The 23,479-nt window shown below is 48.2% G+C and overlaps 1 protein-coding gene across 1 annotated transcript; it reads left to right on the top strand.

The window, feature by feature from the left end:
* Positions 1-14,741: 14,741 nt before the first annotated feature.
* Positions 14,742-15,924, top strand: LOC141981030 (olfactory receptor 52D1-like). The gene is made up of 2 exons (XM_074942846.1): positions 14,742-14,763; positions 14,942-15,924. Exons 1-2 carry the CDS (start codon positions 14,742-14,744, stop codon positions 15,922-15,924), a joined length of 1,005 nt encoding a protein of 334 aa, XP_074798947.1.
* The last annotated feature ends 7,555 nt before the right edge of the window (positions 15,925-23,479 follow it).

Raw genomic sequence — 23,479 nt, 5'->3', positions numbered from 1 at the left:
TCGCCTGGGGACATTGAGTTTAAACCTGTATGACAAGAGGAAGAAACGACATATCCTTGTTAATCAAGAGTGCTCTGTCCCAGTTTGGCTGAGCTCAGCATTCTGGAAGTTCAGAGTCCCAGAAGTTCATCACAGCTAATATCTTATTACTCCATCACCAAGCACTGCTCTCTCCATTGTTGAGTTCCCACTCTCTGACCATCACCTGACCTCTTTCAGTGTTACCCATCATCCCCCACCTCCACACAACCTGTCATTTTCCCTTTTCGTGACTTCCAGACTACAGGAAGTTACTACTGCTTTCTGAAGCAAGGTGGCTTTCCATTAGCCCCTGTGTGAACATGGTTCTAGATCAGTTCAACGAACTGGAGCTATACTTTCTGATTGTCACAGACAAAGAAAGGTACTACAATGCTGAACTTTTTTTTTCATATGTACAGTAATACTGTGAGCAAAATTTACCTTATTTTTCTATGTCTAATCCTTTAGGAAGCCTGGAGGATAAACCAAATATTTCCATTGGAAAGTGCTAATACAGGAAAGCTGGTGCAGGAATTGAGGACATTCTACTAGACTTATTAGTGAGAGGTGTGAAACTGTGTGTTTATTGAAAGTTAGGAAAAGTGATGATCTAGTGGGGACACTATGACCTATGCATTTTGTAGAAGTTATAAAAGATTAGCTAATACAGCGTACTTTGGAGCAGTCCTCTGAAACCATCTTGAGAGATGTTTTTCCTGACATCCTTTCTCCCTGATTGGTGAGCAACTGGCCACTGTGAACCTGCTGTTAATTACTCAATACTGTTCCAGATGTTATGTTACTATCTGGGATGTTCTAAGCCTATTGTTCATGTCTGCTTGTGTTTAAATCTAATAAACTGCAGTGCTGGCCAAGAGCATGCTTACTTGCATTTAATCCTTTATCAGATAGAATTGCTGTGTTCCCATTGATTTATTCCTGATGCCTCCCGGAGTGAAATACTTAAATTGCCCATGCAGTGGGTTCTTAAAACCCCAGGTAAGAGACTGCTGTGTTAAATTACAACATCACCTTGGAGTCAAATAACTTACTGCTTTGCACAGTTGATTTTGGAGTCGCTTTCAGCAGGAACTTTCAAAATACACACTAACCATCTCCGTTGTAGAAGACGTCAAAAGTAGGTGTTCAGATATCATCTTGGAGTTTGTAAAAGAGATGAAACAGAGATTGCCATCAAATGTCCAGGCTAAGCAAACATTTGTAGTACTAAGTCCTTCACAACCTAGATTGGCTTGGTATCTCATTTTTGCCATTGTTTAGCGGATACCTTGAACAGTTGGAGCAGCAGTGGAGAGTTTTGCCTCTGGTTCACTGGCCTCATACTCAGAACAACCAAGTAGAGCAGATTTGGGTTGAACATCTCAAACACATGGATGCCACTGGGGACAAAGGCTTTAGTGAACTTACATTGGTTGCTTTGTCATTCTTGTTCCTATCTTTTAGCAACGCTAAAGTTGAAAGAGTATTTTCTCAGATGAATTTGATAAAACAAACCTGTGCTACCAGATGCAAGAGGAACTTTGAGAAAACATTCTTCATCTTAGGGCGCACCGGCAACAACACAAAAATCTGTTGCGAACGGTTTTCACCAACGTAAGAAATGATGGCACGGGTCACTGCTGACATGTGTGGCCAGCAGCAGAAGCATTCTCCTTCTGATGAAGACAGCAAGGATGAAATGTTGCCTTTTAGAGAATAACAGTAACTAATTCAACTCAAAATACGGACAGTGATGGCCATCGCTGAATGGAATTCGAAATAAATAATATTATTGCTGATTTTACACTACATACGGTTTGGGCATATTTGGGGCTTTTTTTAACACCGTTATTCAACCATTTTTCTTTGAAACACCTTCCAACCCTCCATTAGGATACAAGTACTAGCACTGGGGTTTTGATTTTGAATATGATTCTCATCTCATAGCTTTGTTGCTAATGTGGATGAATTCCTGCTGGAGCTTGTAGCTTTTTTTTTTAACCTAATCTGTACTGGATATCGAACAAAAGCTTTCATCTGTTAGTTCTACACAGAGATATGTTAATTTAAAAAACCTTCTTTCAAGAATTAGATTGGGCTAATTTTAGGCTAGCTTTAAAGTGATTTGGGCCTATTAATGCAGTAGAAATCTGGCAAACCACCTCAAGCTGAGCTGGAGACAGAGCAGCAGCAGCCAGAAACACAAGGGCCAGAGAAGCAATCCCAAATGCAGAGCTGGGCTGGACACAGATCAGCAGTGCTGAGGCAGAGCTGAGGAGCTGCAGCTGACCGGAACCGGGAGCTGGGTCGGCACAGACCAGCTCTGCCAATGGGGAGCCAGTGCTAAGTTACAGCAGGGAGCTGCGGGGCCAGAGCCAGGATAGTGGACACCACCCGTGCCACAAGTAACACAGCAGCCGAGCATGATAAGCAGCTGGGGAGACCAAGGTGGGGCCATAGGCAGAGAGCCCAGCACTGGGAGATGTCATCAGAGAAGAGGGCCTTGAAGGCTATATTCAGAAGGGTGGACATAAATCTGATAGAAGGGTAGATGATGGGGAGAAGGGTCCTGCCACCGAGAACCTGAAGGCGTATGGCCACTGCCAGGGAAAGTGTGTGACCCATGGTATCATCGCAGCACAGCCTGGGCAGGAGGCCTGGGATGTGTGAAGAACAGACTGTGAACTTTTCTTTCATCTCAGAGAGAGCTGTTTCTGATGTTCCCATGCCCCATGCCTTGTTTCAGTGAACCTTTCCCATTTTTCTTATTTTTTTAAATAATATATTTGTTTTGAACTTAAAGATCAGTGGGCCAGGGAAGCATCCATTGTGAAGATAGCAACCCAGAGTGGGGACACCCTAGCCCCTGTTCTAGGTGACCATGATGAGAATGGGGGTTCAGCTTCCCAGGAATTCTGGGCCCAGCTGTGTCGCCCAGACCTATAAAATGCAGTGGTATTACTTCCCAAGACCACTGAACTTGTAGCTACATTTCAAATTGAGTTCAAAAAGCCAAACGTTCAGCAAGTAAATTATCAGAAAAATGGGGGAGACAAATCAAGTCTGAAGAGAAGTGCCTGAGAAAGGCAAAAAGGCAGAGGAAGTACACATTTTGTGGTAGCCCAGGGAGGAGAATAGACCTGCTTCCGGCAGCTCCAGGGGAGATGAGATGAGGGAAGGCAGAATCTCCCCTTGAATCTCGCCCAAACGTCCCTCCCTGAGAAAAGGGAGGGCCTGCTGCAGAGACAGCCTGAGAGGGAAGCATTCATCTGTCATATGAATGCTGGACTGGATTGATCCCCTTCATTTGTTGTTTGAAATACCCCAGCAGGGGAGAGACTTTGTACTGAGCCGGCCCCAGGAGGCTGGGCCAAACCGTAGGAAGAGGCAGTTGCTGTCTGAGAGGAAAAGCAAAGGCCTCCCTACATGCAGCCACCAAAAGGTGCCTTGGGGTGAGCAGACACCCTTCATGCTGACTTACCCCAGACAGAGACTTTGGGACATTCGCAGGGAGGTGGTAGGAAGTGACCCAGGGAGGGCTGCCTTACATAGGCGACAGGTATAATACGCCATGGAAGGCTAAGCCTCCCCTGTGGTGCAGCCGCTGCCCCACCACCTTTGGGAGCATGGATGCCTGGGATGTGGTGGCCCCACTGAGCTCTGCCCCTGAAACCTACTCTCGCTTTTTTCCCGTGGCCCCACCCATGCTCCACTTCTTCCTGTCCCTGCTCCGCCCCTCTGCTGAGACCTCTGCTGCTTCTCACTGAGTCCTTTCTCTCCTCCCCCATAGGCCTCCACAGCCAACCACTCATCAACTCTCTCCCCCCAACACCCCGCTGGTGGACCCCGCGGCTGCTGTGGCATTTGCTAAGTCCTTACTTCCTCCTCTCCCGCACCCCACTCCTCCCTGTCCTCTCCACTCACAGCTTGCTGAGTCCTTCCTCTACTCCACCCAGACCCCCCTCCCCTGAGGCCCCTACCACCTGCCGCTTGCCAGTGAAAAACAGAATCTCATTTAAAAGTGTCCTCCTGGCCCCCTGTGTTCCAGCCCCCTTAGCTGAGTCTCTCCAGTAGCAGCAGGCATAGCAGCAGGAGGAATCCCACAGCTGGTCCAGGTATTGGAGCCAGACATCTACCAAAGAGTAGAGGCATGCCAATGCCATAGGTGATTAATTGGTGCAAAGTCCAAAGGAAGAGAGAGAGCAAACTAGGGAAACTAGAATAAGCAAAGTGGGTCTTGGTCTTTCTCATTGACGTTGGAATATAACAAGACATTTTCATTTTTAGAGTACAGTGAGAAGGCAGATGTAGTTCCCTGCTTTCCTTGCAGACAGGTTTCCAGTGATTTGAGAGATCCTGCATTCACTAAAAAGGAGTAAAAGTAAGGAAAAATATAGGGAAAAAGCTTCAGAAACATTCAATCTCCCACACACGAGCAGTGTTCTGAAAAGTGGCATTTATTCAAACAGTCAAAAGAAGTGGGCTCTGTCGTGGCACAGCTGTCAAATTCTCACAAGAAGGCATTACAGGAAAACAAACTATGCTGCAAGAATCCCCAATGTACTGCTTTACTTGGATAACCAAGGAATTGCACTGAGGGGGCAGGAAGAGAGAGAAGAATCAGCAAAACATGGAAACTTTCTGTAATTATGCAATTTGTTTTCACAGTATGATGAACCATTCACAAAAAAAAAAAAAAACCAAGAAAGAAAGGGGAAAAAAATGGAGTGGTACATTCAGTCTTACAAGCCACTCAACTCAAAACGAGCTTTAACAAGTTGCTCCTGACATTGTGAAAAGCGCAATCCTTCAGAAAGTTCAGGACAATGGGTTTTGCACAGTTCTTGTTGATGCAGAGCTCAGTTTTAAACATGGGGAAAGGACAGTCTCTGTGAGAGACACAGAAAATCTGGAAATAAAGGAACAGTTTCTAGGATTTATTGATTGCTCTGAGCCTGGGAATGCTGGTGCCATCTGTCACAGTGTTAAATGGTTTTTACAAGCACCAGGGACTGCAAACTTGCTGGTCATAGCCCAGTGTTCTGATGGTGCCACTGTCATGGTAGGTCATGTAACTGGAGTACCTCCAAAAATGCTGGAAGATCACCCCTCCCCGCACCCCACTATACATATACGCTGCATGGCTCATGAAATGTATTTGATTTTATCTAAGGCATACAAAGTAAACAGGATAGCAATGTGATTTTTTTGTTTGTTTTTTAGAATCTAGGGGGCGTTTTTCCCTTCTTTTCACAGCCTGGCACACACCATGCCTACTTGGAGGCCCAGAAGACGACTGGAGTGAAACTGAAATTGTCCAGTTTAAGTGACATGCAATGGTCATCCAGATAGAAGAATGCATCTCTTGCAAAGAACTTCATAAGAGCACTACTCAGCAGCTTGTTGGGACTGTCAGAGCTTCCCTACTGAAGATTTATTGGAGCATTCGGTTTGTTGAAGAATGGGTAGAAAATACATTTTTGAGTGTGCTTGACCTTTTTTAGCATGTTCTTAGTTTGATTCACGTAGCACACAAAGCTCTGCAGAAACAAGGCATGACACTTTCTCAGGTCTGCAGTGTACAGCAGGGAACTGTCCAAGCGCTGGAACATATGCCAACCAGAGCTCAGCAGGATGCTCTTTTGGAGGAAGCCCAAAAGTTTTGTGAACTGCATGATGTCCCTGTTACCCCTGGTGTAGAGAAAGAGTCTGCTCACAAACAACCTGTGAAAAAACAGCCTTTCTTGGCTGTATAGTTCTTACAAGCACACTGAGAGAATGAGAATATCAGCCAGTGAAAAATGAGAATGCTAAAGGAAAATGGGGAAGATAGCTGTATTTTCCTGTGTTGGACGCACTGTTACGTGATTGTAATCATAGGTTTTCATCCCAGTCAATGGATATAGCTAAAAGTGTAGGTGCAGGGCTAAAATGTGATCCAGAAGGCATTGATGGACTGCTCAGTAAATATTCAAGTGCCCTTTCAATCAATTCGAAACTTCCTCACACAGAGTTGGAGAGACTTCGCGAGTGGTGGGGTCTCAGGTGTGGAGGGACTCGGTGGGCACTGGAGGGTGGGCCTTGGGTTACAGGGGATTGAGGAGAGAAGGTAGGGACTCAGCTAATGGTGAGCGGTGGAGGTCCTGGCTGGGGGGGGTGGAGGAATTTGGTGGGCAATGGGACCACGTGGGACAGGAAATAGAGGAGGGGAGGGACTTGGCAGTGGCAGGCAGGGGGGCCATACAGAACGGAGGTGGAACAGGAGGCAGAGGTGGAGCCATGATCCAGGCACCAGGGGAGCTTCCAGTGCTTGGCCAGCCTCTCCAAATGACAGATCCATGCACCAGCCATGCCGCCTTTCCATTCCCAGCTGTCAGAGTATTGACAGCCCCCCAAAGGTCCCTGGGTCAAAGCCCAGTGCGCTGGAGGGGCCTGGCCTCCTCTACCAACAAGCGTCTGCACATCACAGGCTTAAGCCCTGACTCCTAGGCGGCACTCCCCTGCCAACCAACTGGAACAATAGTCGTCAAAAGGTGAACGACTTGCCAACTCAGAAATATTTTTCAAAATGACCACATTTTACAGGTGTCTCAATATAATAAACGCACAGCTTTCCAATCACTTTCAAAGCTGACAGGTAGGTGCCGATCAATTCAGCGTCATTCAGACAAATATGCTTAATTATGCAAGTGATGAGGATTTGTATGAACGAGCTGAAAAACTAGCCAATCGTTCCAAACCACATTTCTTGTTCTTTTCCTGGATAGTTGCTTTCATTCAGATCTGCTTCGAGAAGCGGTTCTCAGACTATGGGAGGTGTGGGAATGTGTAAAGCGAGGCTCAATCTGTGTGGGGTGACAGCGAGTGCTGCAGCCCTTCAGGGGTTCTTCAGGGGCTCTTCAGGGCTCTACACTCGTCCCATGCAGGGTCTCTTGGCAACTGTGACAGGTCATCTGTCACTTGTGTGGATTCCACCCCAAGTACTTAAAAAGAATCTTACAACAATTAGCAGCAGCGCGTTTATAGTGAAACACAGCTTACATAAATCCTTTTGTGACCAAGGGAGAAAAGCGTACAACACAAGCCAAAGTGAAGGAAGCAGCAGAGGTTCCAGCAAAATGCAGAAGTTGAAAATATGATGCAGCTCATTTCAAACTGGGCTTTGCATGGAGTGGGTCCAATGATGCACCGAGGCCTCAATGTGTTGTATGTTGCGAAGTACGGGCAAACAGCAATATGTGGCCCAGCAAGCTAGGTCAGTGTCTCAAAACAAGTCACCCTACCTTAGTACCTAAACCTGGCAAGTTTTTTCAGAGGAAGCTCAAGGAGTTAACGGGACAAAAAAGTTGTTGAAGTGTACAGCAGTGGTAACAAGAAGGCTACTTGGTTTCAGAGCAGTAGCCGTGTTAGTCTATATCAGCAAAAAGAATATGAGTACTTGTGGCACCTTAGAGACTAACAAATTTATTTGGGCATAAGCTTTCATGGGCTAAACCCCACTTCATCAGATGCATGGAGTGGAAAATACAGTCTGAAGATAGATAGATAGATAGATAGATAGATAGATAGATAGATAGATAGATAGATAGAACATGATAAGATGGGGGTTGCCATACCAACTCTAACAAGACAAATCAATTAAGGTGAGCTATTATCAGCAGGGGAAAAAAAAACCTTTTGTAGTGATAATCAGAATGGCCCTTTTCAAACAGTTGACAAGAAGGTGTGAGTAACAGTAGGGGAAAAATTAGCATGGGGAAATAGTTTCAGTTTGTGTAATGACCCATCCATTCCCAGTCTTTATTCAAGCCTAATTTAATGGTGTCCAGTGTGAAAGTCCAGTTCTGCAGTTTCTTGCTGGAGTCTGTTTTTCAAGGTTTTTTGTTGAAGAATTGTGACTTTTAGGTCTGTAAAAAGGCACGAAGGCAGTAGGCACCAGAATCCCACTGAATGCTGATGGACACTGGGCACCTAATTCACATCTATGCTTCTGAACATCTCCCTCAACCCTCCCTATCCTAATTACAGCTGGTGCAGTGATTCTAGCAGTCCGCAGGTTTCAGGGCACATGCTGATCACTGAAGGGACTCAGGAAGCTGCTCCTGCCCATGGCATGATACTGCACTATGGCGGGTTTATGACTAAGTAGGGGCAATCTGTGTAGTCCTCGGTCAGAGAGAGGCTATCATATGGGAGGGGCTATTACTCTGTGTTTGAAACAAGGATTTGCCAGAACCTTTCAATGTGCATGTTGCATTGCCAGGGATTCAGTGCAGGGCTTGTCCGCTGGGAGGAGAGGAGGAGATGCTCAGATTCTATGACAATGGGCAGCAGCATGGAAATGCAGATAGATAAATGAGTACATCTAAGCCTTGCCCTTTATTTTTCTCTCTGGGGTTTCAGTAGTGCTGGGCCACTCTAACAAGTCTGCAAGACTCAGTTTTCCCTGACAATCTGAGCCCCTGGTATCAGAGAATCGTTTCTTCACTCTGCTGGGAGGCTCTTACCTGAAGTTTTCCAGGGTCTATTTTCTGCTGTTCTTGCTGCTCAAGAAGCCGAGGGAATTGTAGGGGAGTCCAGGCCAACCTGAGAGTCCACAGGGACTGCACAGGGGAATCATAAAGGTCGCTGTCCAGCACACTGAATGTCAGACGTGAAATTCATACACTGATGATCACAGCTCTGCCTTTCTTTCGCAGTCTGGAGATTTCCTTCCTCTGCTGAGTGGGATTTTGGTGAGTTGACTGTTTCTACAATAAAATTCAGAGTAACAGCCGTGTTAGTCTGTATTCGCAAAAAGAAAAGGAGTACTTGTGTCACCTTAGAGACTAACCAATTTATTTAAGCATAAGCTTTCGTGAGCTACAGCTCACTTCATCGGATGCATAGTGTGGAAAGTACAAAAGATCTTTTTGTACACACAAAGCATGAAAAAATGGGTGTTTACCACTACAAAAGGTTTTCTCTCCCCCCATCCCACTCTCCTGCTGGTAATAGCTTATCTAAAGTGATCACTCTCCTTACAATGTGTATGATAATCAAGTTGGGCCATTTCCAGCACAAATCCAGGTTTTCTCCCCCCCCACAACAAACCCACTCTCCTGTTGGTAATAGCTTATCTAAAGTGCTCACTCTCCTTATAATGTGTATGATAATCAAGGTGGGCCATTTCCAGCACAAATCCAGGGTTTAACAAGAACCTCTGAGGATGGGGTGGGGTAGGAAAAAACAAGGGGAACCTATTACCTAAATATTCCCTAAATAGGTTCCCCTTGTTTTTTCCTATCCCACCCCATCCTCAGACGTTCTTGTTAAACCCTGGATTTATGCTGGAAATGGCCCACCTTGATTATCATACACATTATATGTTGGATGGGGCAGAGGTTCTGGGCGGGGCAGTCAGAGGACAGGGAACAGGGGTGGTTGGATAAGCATGGGAGTCCCGGGGGGCCTGTCAGGGGGTGGGGGTGTGGATGGGGGTTGGGGCAGTCAGGGGACAGAGAACAGGGGGGTGGGAGGATGACTTTCTCCTCAGGGGGACTGAGTCATCTATCTGCCGCCCCGATTGGGAAAACCCAGAAGCCTGCTTGCCAGGAGCTAGGAATCACGATGTGAAGGAGAGACTGCCGAGACTCATCAAGCCCTCGGACCGCTACCTCTTCCTGCTTCTCCACGAGGGCACCAGTGATACTGCCAAGAATGACTTTGAGCGGATCACTGAGGACTACGTGGCTCTGGGAAGAAGGATAAAGGAGTTTGAGGTGCAAGTGGTCTTCTCGTCCATCCTCCCCGTGGAAGGAAAACGCTGGGGTAGGGACCGTCGAATCGTGGAAGTCAACGAATGGCTACACAGGTGGTGTCGGAGAGAAGGCTTTGGATTCTTTGCCCGTGGGAGGGTGTTCCAAGAAGGAAGAGTGCTAGGCAGAGATGGGCTCCACCTAACCAAGAGAGGGAAGAGCATCTTCGCAAGCAGGCTGGCTAACCTAGGGAGGACGGCTTTAAACTAGGTTCACCGGGGAAAGGAGACCAAAGCCCTGAGGTAAGTGGGGACGTGGGATACCGGGAGGAAGCATGAGCAGCAGAGCATGAGAGGGGAGGGCTCCTGCCTCATACTAAGAAAGCAAGGCAAACAGCAAGTTATCTCAAGTGCCTATACACAAATGCAAGAAGCCTGGGAAACAAGCAGGGAGAACTGGAAGTCCTGGCACAGTCAAGAAATTAGGATGTGATTGGAATAACAGAGACTTGATGGGATAACTCACATGACTGGAGTAGTGTCATGGATGGATACAAACTGTTCAGGAAGGACAGTCAGGGCAGAAAAGGTGGGGGAGTTGCAGTGTATGTAAGGGAGCAGTATGACGGCTCAGAGCTCAAGTATGAAACTGCAGAAAAACCTGAGAGTCTCTGGATTAAGTTTAGAAGCGTGGACAACAAGGGTGATGTCGTGGTAGGAGTCTGCTATAGACCACCGGACCAGGGGGAGGAGGTGGACGAGGCTTTCTTCCGGCAACTAACAGAAGTTATTAGATCACAGGCCCTGGTTCTCATGGGAGACTTCAATCACCCTGATATCTGCTGGGAGAGCAATACAGCGGTGCACAGAAAATCCAGGAAGTTTTTGGAAAGCGTAGGGGACAATTTCCTGGTGCAAGTGCTGGAGGAACCAACTAGGGGCAGAGCTCTTCTTGACCTGCTGCTCACAGACCGTTAAGAATTAGTAGGGGAAGCAAAAGTGGATGGGAACCTGGGAGGCAGTGACCATGAGATGGTCGAGTTCAGGATCCTGACAGAGGGAAGAAAGGAGAGCAGCAGAATACAGACACTGGATTTCAGAAAAGCAGACTTTGATTCCCTCAGGGAACTGATGGGCAGGATCCCCTGGGAGAATAACATGAAGGGGAAAGGAGTCCAGGAGAGCTGGCTGTATTTTAAAGAATCCTTATTGAGGTTACAGGGACAAATCATCCCAGTGTGTAGAAAGAATAGTAAATATGGCAGGCGACCAGCTTGGCTTAACAGTGAAATCCTTGCTGACCTTAAACACAAAAAAGAAGCTGACAAGAAGTGGAAGACTGGACAAATGACCAGGGAAGAGTATAAAAATATTGCTCGGGCATGCAAGAGCATCAGGAAGGCCAAATCACACCTGGAGTTGCAGCTAGCAAGAGATGTTAAGAGTAAGTAACAAGAAGGGTTTCTTCAGGTATGTTAGCAACAAGAAGAAAGTCATGGAAAGTGTGGGCCCCTTACTGAATGAGGGAGGCAACCTAGTGACAGAGGATGTGGAAAAAGCTAATGTGCTCAATGCTTTTTTTGCTTTTGTCTTCACTAACAAGGTTAGCTCCCAGACTGCTGCACTGGGCAGCACAGCATGGGGAGGAGGTGACCAGCCCTCTGTGGAGAAAGAAGTGGTTTGGGAATATTTAGAAAAGCTGGACAAGCACAAGTCCATGGGGCCGGATGCGCTGCATCCGAGAGTGCTAAAGGAGTTGGCGGATGTGATTGCAGAGCCATTGGCCATTATAATTGAAAACTCATGGCGATCGGGGGAAGTCCTGGATGACTGGAAAAAGGCTAATGTAGTGCCCATCTTTAAAAAAGGGAAGAAGGAGGATCCTGGGAACTACAGGCCAGTCAGCCTCACCTCAGTCCCTGGAAAAATCATGGAGCAGGTCCTCAAGGAATCAATTCTGAAGCACTTAGAGGAGAGGAAAGTGATCAGGAAAAGTCAGCATGGATTCACCAAGTGCAAGCCATGTCTGACTAACCTAATTGCCTTCTATGACGAGATAATTGGCTCCGCGGATGAGGGGAAAGCAGTGGATGTGTTGTTCCTTGACTTTAGCAAAGCTTTTGACACGGTATCCCACAGTATTCTTGTCAGCAAGTTAAAGAAGTATGGGCTGGATGAATGGACTGTAAGGTGGATAGAAAGCTGGCTAGATCGTTAGTCTCAACGGGTACTGACCAATAGCTCCATGTCTAGTTGGCAGCTGGTAAAAAGTGGAGTGCCCCAAGGGTCGGTTCTCGGGCCGGTTTTGTTCAATATCTTCATTAATGGTCTGGAGGATGGTGTGGATTGCACCCTCTGCAAATTTGGAGATGACACTAAACTGGGAGGAGAGGTAGATACGCTGGAGGGTTCGGATAGGATACAGAGGAACCTAGACAAATTAGAGGATTGGGCCAAAAGAAATCTGATGAGGTTCAACAAGGATAAGTGCAGAGTCCTACACTTAGGACGGAAGAATCTCATGCATGGCTACAGACTAGGGACCGAATGGCTTGGCAGCAGTTGTGCAGAAAAGGACCTGGATATGAGTCAATAGTGTGCCATTGTTGCCAAGAAGGCCAATGGCATTTTGGGATGTATAAGTAGGGGCATTGCCAGCAGATCGAGGGACGTGATCATTCCCCTCTATTTGCGATTGGTGAGGCCTCATCTGGAGTTCTGTGTCCAGTTTTGGGCCCCACACTATAAGAAGGATGTGGAAAAATTGGAAAGAGTCCAGCGGAGGGCAACAAAAATGATTAGGGGACTGGAACACATGACTTATGAGGAGAGGCTGAGGGAACTGGGATTGTTTCGTCTGTGGAAGAGAAGAACAAGGGGGGATTTGATAGCTGCTTTCAACTACCTGAAAGGGGATTCCAAAGAGGATGGATCTAGACTGTTCTCAGTGGTAGCAGATGACAGAACGAGGAGTAATGGTCTCAAGTTGCAGTGGGGGAAGTTTAGGTTGGATATTAGGAAAAACTTTTTCACTAGGAGGGTGGTGAAATACTGGAATGCGTTACCTAGAGAGGTGGTGGAATCTCCTTCCTTCGAAGTTTTTAAGGTCAGGCTTGACAAAGCCCTGTTTGTGATGATTTAGTTATGGATTGGTCCTGTTTTGAGCAGGGGGTTGGACTAACTGACCTCCTGAGGTCCCTTCCAACCCTGATATTCTATGATTTTATGGTAGGGGGTGGGGTTCTGGGGGGGGCGGTTACACCTGGGGGTCTTGGGAGGGGGTGGTCAGGGGACAAGGACTAGGGGGGTTGGATGAGTCGGGGATTCTGAGGGAGGTAGTCAGGGGACGGGAAGTGGGAGGGGGCATAGAGGAGGCGGGGGCCAGGCTGTTTGGGGTGGTCAGAGTTAGGACCAGGGTAGGTGTGTCCCTGCCTGTGCGAATGCTGGTGGAGGTGTGGGACCAGGATCAGGTCTGCTGCTTGTCACAGCAGCACACTGAGGGAGGGAGCCCAGGCTGGGGAGTCAGAGGGCTCAGTGGTTCCCCAGTTCCAGGTGTCACCCCGGGGGGAACCCGTCACACTTTGCTCCTCAGCTGCTTCAGTCTCACAAAATACTCCATCCTCTCCGTCCCCATCTCAGGCTGCCCCGATTCCAACAGTACGCTGGTCGCCAGTGTCTTCTCCATGCTCCCCAGTCATCCCTGGCTCCCACAACCTCAGAGATGCCCCAAACTCCCCATAATTCTTCCTCTGTAGTGGGTGAGGTACCTCACATTACACCTACTCCCTTGGTTGGGGGGTAATCAGTGACTGTGTCTCACTGGTGATAAATCTCTCCCATAAGTGGCATATGCCAAGGCACCAATGCGACTTCTCTTGTTACACCCATACAAACTGCGTGGTGCTTCAGGGGCTGTTACATAGGAACAACTCACAAGCTGAGAAGTATGCACATTATATAATAAGAACGGGCAACTCTGGGACATGTGAGGGCCTAGCTCAATACAGCTGCCATATGCAGGAACCACTGGTGGGTGCCTGAAACAGTGGGCTACTAGGAAACAGATGTTAAATCCAGGATGCTCTGGGACCATTTGCTATTCAGCTCTGTTACCCATTAATGCAAGGATTGTACCAGATTTCATGGGCTGAAGTCATTATTTTTCTCACCTAAAATGTTCATCCAGCCTCATGAAATACACACTTAGTATAACATTTGAAAGGGGCAGCACTCACATGAGAATTTCTCCCCAGAGGGCTAAATTCAAGAGTCAGGAATAGAAAAAATGCCTTCCATAAGCTCAGGTCAGAGCTTGCAGGCAAAATGACTCCAGCTGATTCCTGGGGACATGTCTGTAGATTCCAAAGCCAGAAGGGACCATTGTAATCATCTAGTCTGTATAACACAGGCCGGAGAATTTCTGTAAAGTTTTTCCTGGAGCAGATCTTTTAGAGAAACATCCAACTTTGATTTAAACATTCTCAATAACGAAAAATCCACTAGGACCCTTGGTAAATTGTTCCAATGGGAAATTACTCTCACCCTTTAAAAAATGTAGGCCTTATTTCCAGTCAGAATTTCTTTAACTTCAGCTTCCAGCCACCGGATCCTGTTACACCTCTGTATGCTAGGCTGAAGAGCCTATTATTAAATACTGGTCCCTTGTTCGCATACTTACAGATTGTTATCAAGTCAACTTAATCATTTTTGTTCAACTAAATAGATTGAGGGTGAAATTTTGACTGATCTCATGGCACTGTATTTCCTGTAGGATTCCCTTTCCCACTCCTCCTGGATCCCAATGTTTTGCATAGTTTTTGTCTGTGCTTGCACTGTGAGCAGAGCTGTGTACCATGACACCCAGATCCCTGTCCTGAGTTCATACAGTTAATTTAGAACCTTGTAAGATGTTTGATGAGGTCGAGTTTTTCCCTCCAATGGACATACACGTTGCAGATATTGATATTGAATTTCATCTTCCATCATGGTGCCATTCACGTGGCTTGGTTAGCCCCCTCTCAGGTCTTTTCTGGACCTGACTATGACATAAATAATCCGGAGCCATCTGCAAATATTGCTACCTCACTGCTCACCTGCCCTTATTAGATTGGTAATAACTCTAAAATATTTACCATAGTATTTTTTATAAAGTGTGTACCTAACTGTGCTTCTCTCCCTTCACAGGCACCTTGAGTATTTCTGAGCCTGATCGACACATTGACCACCTCATGGGAGCTTTCAACCTCACCCCCTCTGTCCCTTCAACATTCATTCTAATGGGCATCCCTGGCCTGGAAGCTGCTCAGCTCTGGATTTCCATCCCTTTCACTCTGTCCTACTTTATTGGCCTGTTGGGAAATGTCATGGTTCTGTTTGTTGTAGGCAAAGAGCAGACCATGTACAAACCAATGTACCTGCTGCTCTGCATGTTGGCGCTCACAGACATCGGAATATCTACCTCTGTCGTGCCGAAGTCACTGTGTATCTTTTGGTTCAATTTGAAAGCTATTACTGTGAATGGCTGCCTCACCCAGACCTTCTTCCTTCACACATTTGTTGCTATACAGTCAGCCGTCCTTCTGACAATGGCCTTCGATCGCTATGTTGCCATATGTAACCCTCTGAGATATGCCACCATCCTCACCAACACACGAATAGCTAAGCTAGGGTTCCTGGGTTTGACAAGAGCTTTTCTCTTCATGCTGCCCGGGCCCCTGCTCCTGAGGAGGCTGCCCTACTGTGGTAACCGCATTATCCCCCACACGTACTGCGAGCACATAGCTGTGGCAAAGATATCATGTGGGGACATCACATTTCACAAAACATATGGCTTGGTGATAACATTTGTAGTCATCGGGTTAGACTTCATGCTCATTGTCCTGTCCTATGGTCTGATCATCAGGGCCGTCCTCAGAATCTCCTCCAAGAAAGCCTGCCAGAAAGCCCTCAACACCTGCACAGCCCACATCTGTGTGATGCTGACATTTTATGCTTCCTGCCTCTTTTCCAGCCTTACCCACCGGTTCGGTCAGGGAATTGCTACTCATGTTCACATCATCTTGGCCAACCTCTATTCCCTTGCCCCCCCCATGCTCAACCCTATCATTTATGGGGTCAAAACCAAGGAGCTTCGTGAGAAATTGGGCAAATACATCTGGGGCCACTAACTTTAAACCTGTGTGACAAGAGGGGGTACGGACATCTCCTCATAAATCAAGGGTGTTCTGTCCCAGTTTGGCTGAGCTCAGTATTTTGGAAGTTCACAGTCTGAGAAGTTCCTCCCACCTAATGTCTTTTCACTCTGTGACCAAGCACTGCCATCTCTGTTCCTGTTTCCTTCTCTCTGACCATAACCTGACCTCTTTCGATGTCACCCGTCAGCCCCCACGCCCACACACCCTGTTACTTGGCCTTTCCATGACTTTCAGACCACCAAAAGTTACTGCCGCTTTCTGACACAAGTTGGCTTTCCATTAATCCCTGTGTGAATAAGGTTCTGGATCAATTTGGACGAACGGAAGCTATACTTCCAGAGAACCAAAGACAAAGAAAGAAACTACCATGCTGAACTTCTTTATCATATGTACATTAATCCAGTGAACAAAATGTACCTGATTTTTCTACTTCCAATCCTTCAGGAAGCCTGGAAAGTTGTAATGTGCGAATACAGGAAAGCTGCTGCAGGAATTGAGGACATTCTATTAGAGTTTGTTGCTGAGAGTTGTGAAACAGTGTGCTTTTGAGATCTGGGTTGCTGTGTTAAACTGTGACATCAATTTTGAGTCAAATAACTTACCACTTTGCAGAGTTGGTTTTGGAGTCGCTTTTCAGTTGGAAATTTTCAAATACACACTAACGGTTCCCGTTGTCGAAGATGTGAAACTCGGTGTTGAGAATTCATTTTCGAGTTTGTGAAAGAGGGGAAACAGTGATTTCCACCAAACATCTAGGTGTTTGAATTGTTTGCAGTGCTAAGTCCTTCCACTGTGATCAGCCCTGCACAACGGAGATTGGTTGATCTCTCATTTTTGTCATTCTTTTGTGGAGACTTTGGACAGTTGGAGCAGCAGTGAAGAGCTTTGTGACTGGCCTCATACTGAGGAAAACTAAGCTGAGCAGATTCGGGTTGAAGTTTTCAAACACACAGACTCCACTGAGGAGAAAATCTTGAATGAACTTGGCTTGTTTGATCTTTTGTTACTTCCACTACCTTTTAGCACCCTGCAGTTGAAAGATTGTTTTCTCAGATGGACTTGATAAAAACGAAACTGCGCAGCTAGATGGAAGAGGAAATTCTAGCAAATATTCTTCGTGTTGGGGCGTACATGCAACAACACAAAATCTGTTGTGAACAGTTTACAGCAATGAAATACATGATTGCGCTGGTCACTGCTGATGTATGACCAGCAGCAGAAGCATTCTACTTCTGACAAAGACAGCGACGAAACATTGCCTTTCAGAGACTAACGGTAACACCCTAATTCAACACAAAGTATGGACATTGACGACCATCACGGAATGCATTAGAAATAAATAATACAATCATGTTATTTTTGTTTTTGCACGACATACATTTTGGGCTACTCTTGAGCTATTTTTAATATCATCAATTGCCATGTTTTGTTTGAAACATCTGCCAACCCTGAATTTGGATAGAAGTAGTAGTGTTGGGGTTCTGAATGTGAATTTGATTTGCATCTTGCTTAGTTGGTAATGTGGACAAACTCCTGCTGGGGCTTGTACCTTTTTATTTTAAAATAAAATCGGCACCTGGTATCTCACAAAAGCTTTCATTACTTACTTGATGTATAGGCCAACATGTTAAAAACTAACCCCAAAGTAGTCCAATCTATTTATTGAAACAAAGGGGTTTTTTTTATTACGTGGCTTGGGGCTATTATTGCAGTAGAAATCTGGCAACCACAGCCCAGAAGAGTCGGAGCTGGGGGCTGGAGCAGACCAGAGCCAGGAGCTGGGGCAGTGCAGACCAGCTGCACCGCTGGGAAGCCAGGGCAGAGCTACTGCAGGGAGCTGTGGGGACAGAGCCAGTATAGTGGACACCAACCGTGCGACTAGTAACATGGCAGCCAAGCACAATGAGCAGCTGGGGAGAGCGAGGTGGGGCCACGGGTAGAGGGCCCAGTGCAGGGAGACGTTGCTAGACAGGAGGGCTTTGAAGGCTGGACTCCGAAGAGGGGACATGAACATGATGGGAGGGCAGATGCTGGGAAGAAGGGTCCTGACACCTAGAGCCTCAGGGAGTGTAGCCACTGCTAGAACAGGTCTCTTACCTGTGGTATCACCACAGCGCTGTCAGGGTCTGGGAGGGAAACCTCGGATGTGTGAGGAACAGACTGTGAATTTTCCTCACATCCAAGAGGTGGCTGTTTCTGGTCTATCCCATGCCCATAGACAGGGGTCCTTGTTTCCCTTAACCTTTTCCATTTGTTCCTTGCTTTTGTTACAGTTGCTGTTTGATAAATTGTATGTGGTTTTAACGTAATGCAGTGATCATCATGTCAGGGAGGAGGCTGGGGCTGAGAGAGTGCCCCCGGGTGGGGACACCCTAGGCCAGTGGTGACCTGGAGCCGGTTCTCACCGGTTCGCGTGAACCAGTTGTTAAATTTTGAATCAGTTTTAGAACCAGTTGTTAACCTGCTTCCCTGCAGGGGGCGCCGAGGCTTTGCTGGGCTCCGGCCGGGAAGTGATGTGATTCCTCCTCCGGCCGCTGGGGGCGCTGCACTGCGGGAACCATGTGGGCTGCCGCCTGGCCCTGGGCACGAGTCCTGGTGCTGCTGCTGCTCCCCTGGCCCAGGGCTCCCGCTGATGCCTGGTGGGTCCCCGGGCCTGGGCTGCTCCGAGCCGCTCTCCCCGTGAGCACCCACCACCCTGCCCGTAGCCAGCCCCCGTCTTCAGTCACCCCCGGCCCGCAGCCAGCCCCCGCCTCCAGCCGCCCCCGCACCTCCTGCGCTGCCCGCAGCCCGCCCCCGCCTCCAGCCGCCCCCGCACCCCCTGCGCTGCCTGCAGCCAGCCCCCGCACCCCCTGCCTGCAGCCAGCCCCTGCCTCCAGCCGCCCCCGCACCCCCTGCGCTGCCCGCAGCCAGCCCCCGCCTCCAGCCGCCCCCGCACCCCCTGCGCTGCCCGCAGCCAGCCCCCGCACCCCCTGCCTGCAGCCAGCCCCTGCCTCCAGCCGCACCCCCTGCCCTGCCCGCAGCCAGCCCCCGCCTCCAGCCGCCCCCGCACCCCCTGCGCTGCCCGCAGCCAGCCCCCGCACTCCCTGTCTGCAGCCAGCCCCTGCCTCCATCCACCTCCTGCCCTGCCCGCAGCCAGCCCCTGCCACACCCCTGGCACCCCCTGCTCGCACCAGCCCCTGTCTCCAGCTACCCCTGCACCCCCTACCCGCAACCAGCCCCTGACGCACGCACCCCCTGCCCTGCCCACAGCCTGCCCCTGTCTCCAGCCAGCCCCACACCCCCTTGCCTCCAGCCAACCCTGCACCCTCCTGTCTCCAGCCAACTCCGCACCCCCTGCCCTGCCCACAGCCAGCCCCGCACCCCCTTGCCTCCAGACAACCCCGCACCCTCCTGTCTCCAGCCAGCTCCACACACCCTGCCCTGCCTGCAGCCAGCCCTGCACCCCCTGCCTCCAGCTAGCCCTGCCCCACGCCCCTGTCTGCGGCTGGCCCCACGTCCACTGGTGCCCTGCAGTTCCCAGGGCAGTAACCCTGCAAACCTGCTTCAATGAGGGGGGCAGGGAGCAGCTGGGACCCACACATGTGCACACCCTAGGGTGACCAGACAGCAAGTGTGAAAAATCAGGACAGGGGATGGGGGGTAATAGAAGCCTATATAAGAAAAAGACCCCAAAATCAGGACTGTCCCTATAAAATTGGGACATCTGGTCACCCTAGCACACCCTCAGGGACTGGCGGGGAACCACATGTGAACCGGAGCTCATTTCTAGTTCAAGCCCATCTTTTTAAAAAAGAACTTTAGGCAGGGTTAACATACATCCGTATTTTTCCGGAGAGGTCAGGTTTTTTGGTTCTTAAATCGCTGTCCAGGAGGAATTTTTAAATTTTAAAAATTCGTCCCGGGAAAATATGGACGTATGGTAACCCTGTTGGTACAAAAAATACACACTGGGGCACATCCCTTAAATCAGAACTTTTTATAGGGAACCGGTTGTTAAGATTTTGGCAGCTCATCACTGCCCTAGCCCCTGTCCTAAGTGATAAGGATGAGACTGGGGGTCAAATCCAGGGCTGGACACTGATGTGGGCAGTCCAGGCAATGGCCCAGAGCGATGTACTGAAGGGGACTCTGTTTGATACCTACCACGTGACCTGAACTGCTGACGGAGAGCCTGCTGGGCTTATGGAGGCAGGCAATGAGCCAGCCAGGTGAGAAACACGCAGTGCTGGAGAGGGTGGATCCAAGCTGCAGCTTGACCAGGCAGGCACTCTGCCAAGTAACTCCTTCAGTGGGAGCAGCACTGCCCAGGGCTCCCCACTCGCCTGGGACATAAGGCTCCCTGCATTAGAAGCCTTGCCTAGAGTGGGGCTGACCTGAAGATGCTCCCGATCTGATCTCTGGGATGGGAGTCGGAGGTTGGTGGTGGGTAAGGAAGAAGAGGAGTGTGTGTGCCTGCAGCTCTGTGTCCTGGCTGGGGCTTCGAGCCTCTCCGCTATCTAGGCTGTGGTGGGGTGGGCCTGCACTCTCCTCCCCTAAGAAATGCACACTTGCCCAGGAAATGGCTTCCTCTTTCATCCAGCACTCCCAGCAGGTAGAGGAGCACACACTTGTCTCCACTCAGGTGAGCCCCATGCTAACCAGGGGTGGTGCAGCCTGCTCCCATTCCTCCCCTGCATATGAGTGATATATGGGCGGGGGGGAAGATGCAGGGTGACACAAACCTTGCCCCCCTTCCCAGTTTTCTTCCAGAGTTTGGCTGCCAGCCCCTCCCTCCTTGCACAGTACCTGCATGGGTTGCGTGCCAAGCCCCACTCCCTCTGCCAGTGTGTGATGGAGCCCCTGGGCAGGAGCGGTAAACAAACAGCACCTGCACCAAAGAGCTGGGAGACGTGCGATGGGGCTGCTGCTTTAGCTCCGCAGGGAGAGGTAGGGGAGGAACAGCTGCTTTCCCAGCGGGCTGCCTGAGGGGGCCTGACTGAAGCTGTTGGGGGGGACACCTTAAAATTGCACATCCCCCACTATCAGCTGGTAAAGGTCCTCTCTGTTCCCCTGGCTCAGAAGCTTCGTTAGCTTGGTCCCAGGGGCTGCCTCCCCAAAATCAGGCAGGCAGATGCACAGGAGATGACTGGATGTGAGATGAGCTTCCCCATGTGCCACCCCCCGCCCCAGCTGAACTGGAGCGAGAATGGGGGCCACACTGGGTAGGGGACTAGGATGCTCACCCGCTGCACTCTGCCTATCCCCACCTTCAGGCTTTCTGTTTCTGTTTCCACCAGTTCTACTTAACAGAATACTCAGATTCCTGGGGCAAGGCCTTGGGGACACCACAGGGGAAAGCGCTGGGCACATTTCTATACTGCATCGAGAATAAAGAAACTCCTTCCTTTATTCCCATCTCTGATTTAATCCCATATCCTGCAAACCTCATCCGTTCTCTGGAAGGCATTGGCATTCCTGCTGTTAGTGTGAGGACAATGTGGGATTGTGACTTCGACGTTTCAGGTCTTTAAACTGGGAGATACCTCGAGTGGGGATAGGCTCTGCCCTTCTCCCCGCAACGCTTCAACCCGGGTGCTCTAGTGGCTTGTCAATAGGCAGAATTCAGTTATTAGTTTTTTGTATAATTGATGGGTAATATCAATGGTTTATTTGTAAGCTTTTTTGGATTTTCATAACTTTTATTTTTCACAGTAGTGGGAAATTATGGGGGAGGGCAGATAATTTTTAATGACAGTAGAGGTTGAGCCTCCAGGAGTTCAAGCCTTAAAGCTGCTAAAACACACACCTGTGGTATAGTGTGACAAATGTCTTGTAACTTAGGGATTCACTGTGTTTTGGGGGAGTATTTTAGGAAACTTGGAAAGCAAAAAAATGTCACCAGGACCTAAAAAGAAGATGTCAGGTGCTCAGAACAGGAAACAAAAATGCTGAGGTAAAGACTGCAATGAAGAAAGGTGCAGATGCCATGAACAAATACTAGAAATCTGTTAACAGCAATCTCTGCAGCAGTAGTGAGATGGTCACAGCAGAGACATCAAAGGAGAAATGCGTAGGTGATCCACAATTCAACATTCAAGAATCATTGCCAGTGAAATAGAGAGACCAAAACAAAACTGAAATTCTTTATCTACATAAGAACATTAGAACATAAGAATGACCTTACTGGGTCAGACCAAAGGTCCATCTAGCCCAGTATCCTGTTTTCCAACAGCGGCCAATGCCATGTGCCCTGCTGAGGGAATGAACAGAACAGGGAATCAGCAAGTGATCCATCCCCTGTCTCTGATTCCCAGCTTCTGGCAAACAGAGGCGAGGGACACCATCCCTGCCCTTCCTGGCTAATAGCCATTGATGGACCCAACCTCCATGGATTTATCTAATTTTCTTTTTAACCCTGTTTTGGTCTTGGCCTTTACAAAATCCTTTGGCAAGGAGTTCCACAGGTTGACAGTGCATTGTGTGAAAAAAATACTTCCTTTTATTTGTTTTAAACCTTCTGCCTATTAATTCAATTTGGTGACCCCTAGTTTTTGTGTTATGAGAAGTAGTAAACAACACTTCCTTGTCTACTTTCTCTACACCAGTCATGATTTTATAGACCTCAATCGTATCTCCCCTTAGCCATCTTTTTTCCAAGCTGAAAAGTCCCAGTCTTATTAATCTCTCCTCACACGGAAGCTGTTCCATAGCCCTAATCAGTTTTGTTGCCCTTTTCTGAACCCTTTCCAATTCCAATATATCTTTTTTGAGATGGGGTGACCACCTCTGCACTCAGTATACAAGATGTGGGCATACAATGGATTTTTATACAGGCAACATTATATTTTCTGTTCTATTATCTGTCCCTTTCTTAATTATTCCCAGCATTCTGTTTGCTTTTTTGACTGCCACTGCACATTGAGTGGATGTTTTCAGAGAACTATCCACAATGACTACAAGATCTCTTTCTTGAGTGATAACAGCTAATTTAGACACCGTCATTTGATATGTATAGTTGGGATTATGCTTTCCAATGTGCATTTCTTTGCATTTATCAACAGTAAATTTCGTCTGCCATTTTCTTGCCTAGTCACCCAGTTTTGAGAGATTCTTTTGTAGCTATTCACAGTCTGCCTGGGTCTTAACTATCTTTAGTAATGATGTATCATCTGCATATTTTACCACCTCACTGTTTACCCCTTTTTCCAAATCATTTATGATTATGTTGAATAGGACTGGTCCCAGAACAGACCCCTGGGAACAGCCGGTATCAAGTGGAGTGCCCCAAGGGTCGGTCCTGAGGCCGGTTTTGTTCAATATCTTCATAAATGATCTGGAGGATGGTGTGGATTGCACTCTCAGCAAGTTTGCAGATGACACTAAGCTAGGAGGAGAGGTAGATACACTGGAGGGTACGGACAGGATACAGAGGGACCTAGACAAATTAGAGGATTGGGCCAAAAGAAGTCTGATGAGGTTCAACAAGGACAAGTGCAGAGTCCTCCACTTAGGACGGAAGGATCCTATGCACTGCTACAGACAAGGGACC

The sequence above is a fragment of the Natator depressus genome, chromosome 1 (genome assembly GCF_965152275.1).
Source record: "Natator depressus isolate rNatDep1 chromosome 1, rNatDep2.hap1, whole genome shotgun sequence".
NCBI classification, from domain to species: domain Eukaryota; kingdom Metazoa; phylum Chordata; order Testudines; family Cheloniidae; genus Natator; species Natator depressus.
This window is presented reverse-complemented; position numbering and strand designations above follow the sequence as displayed.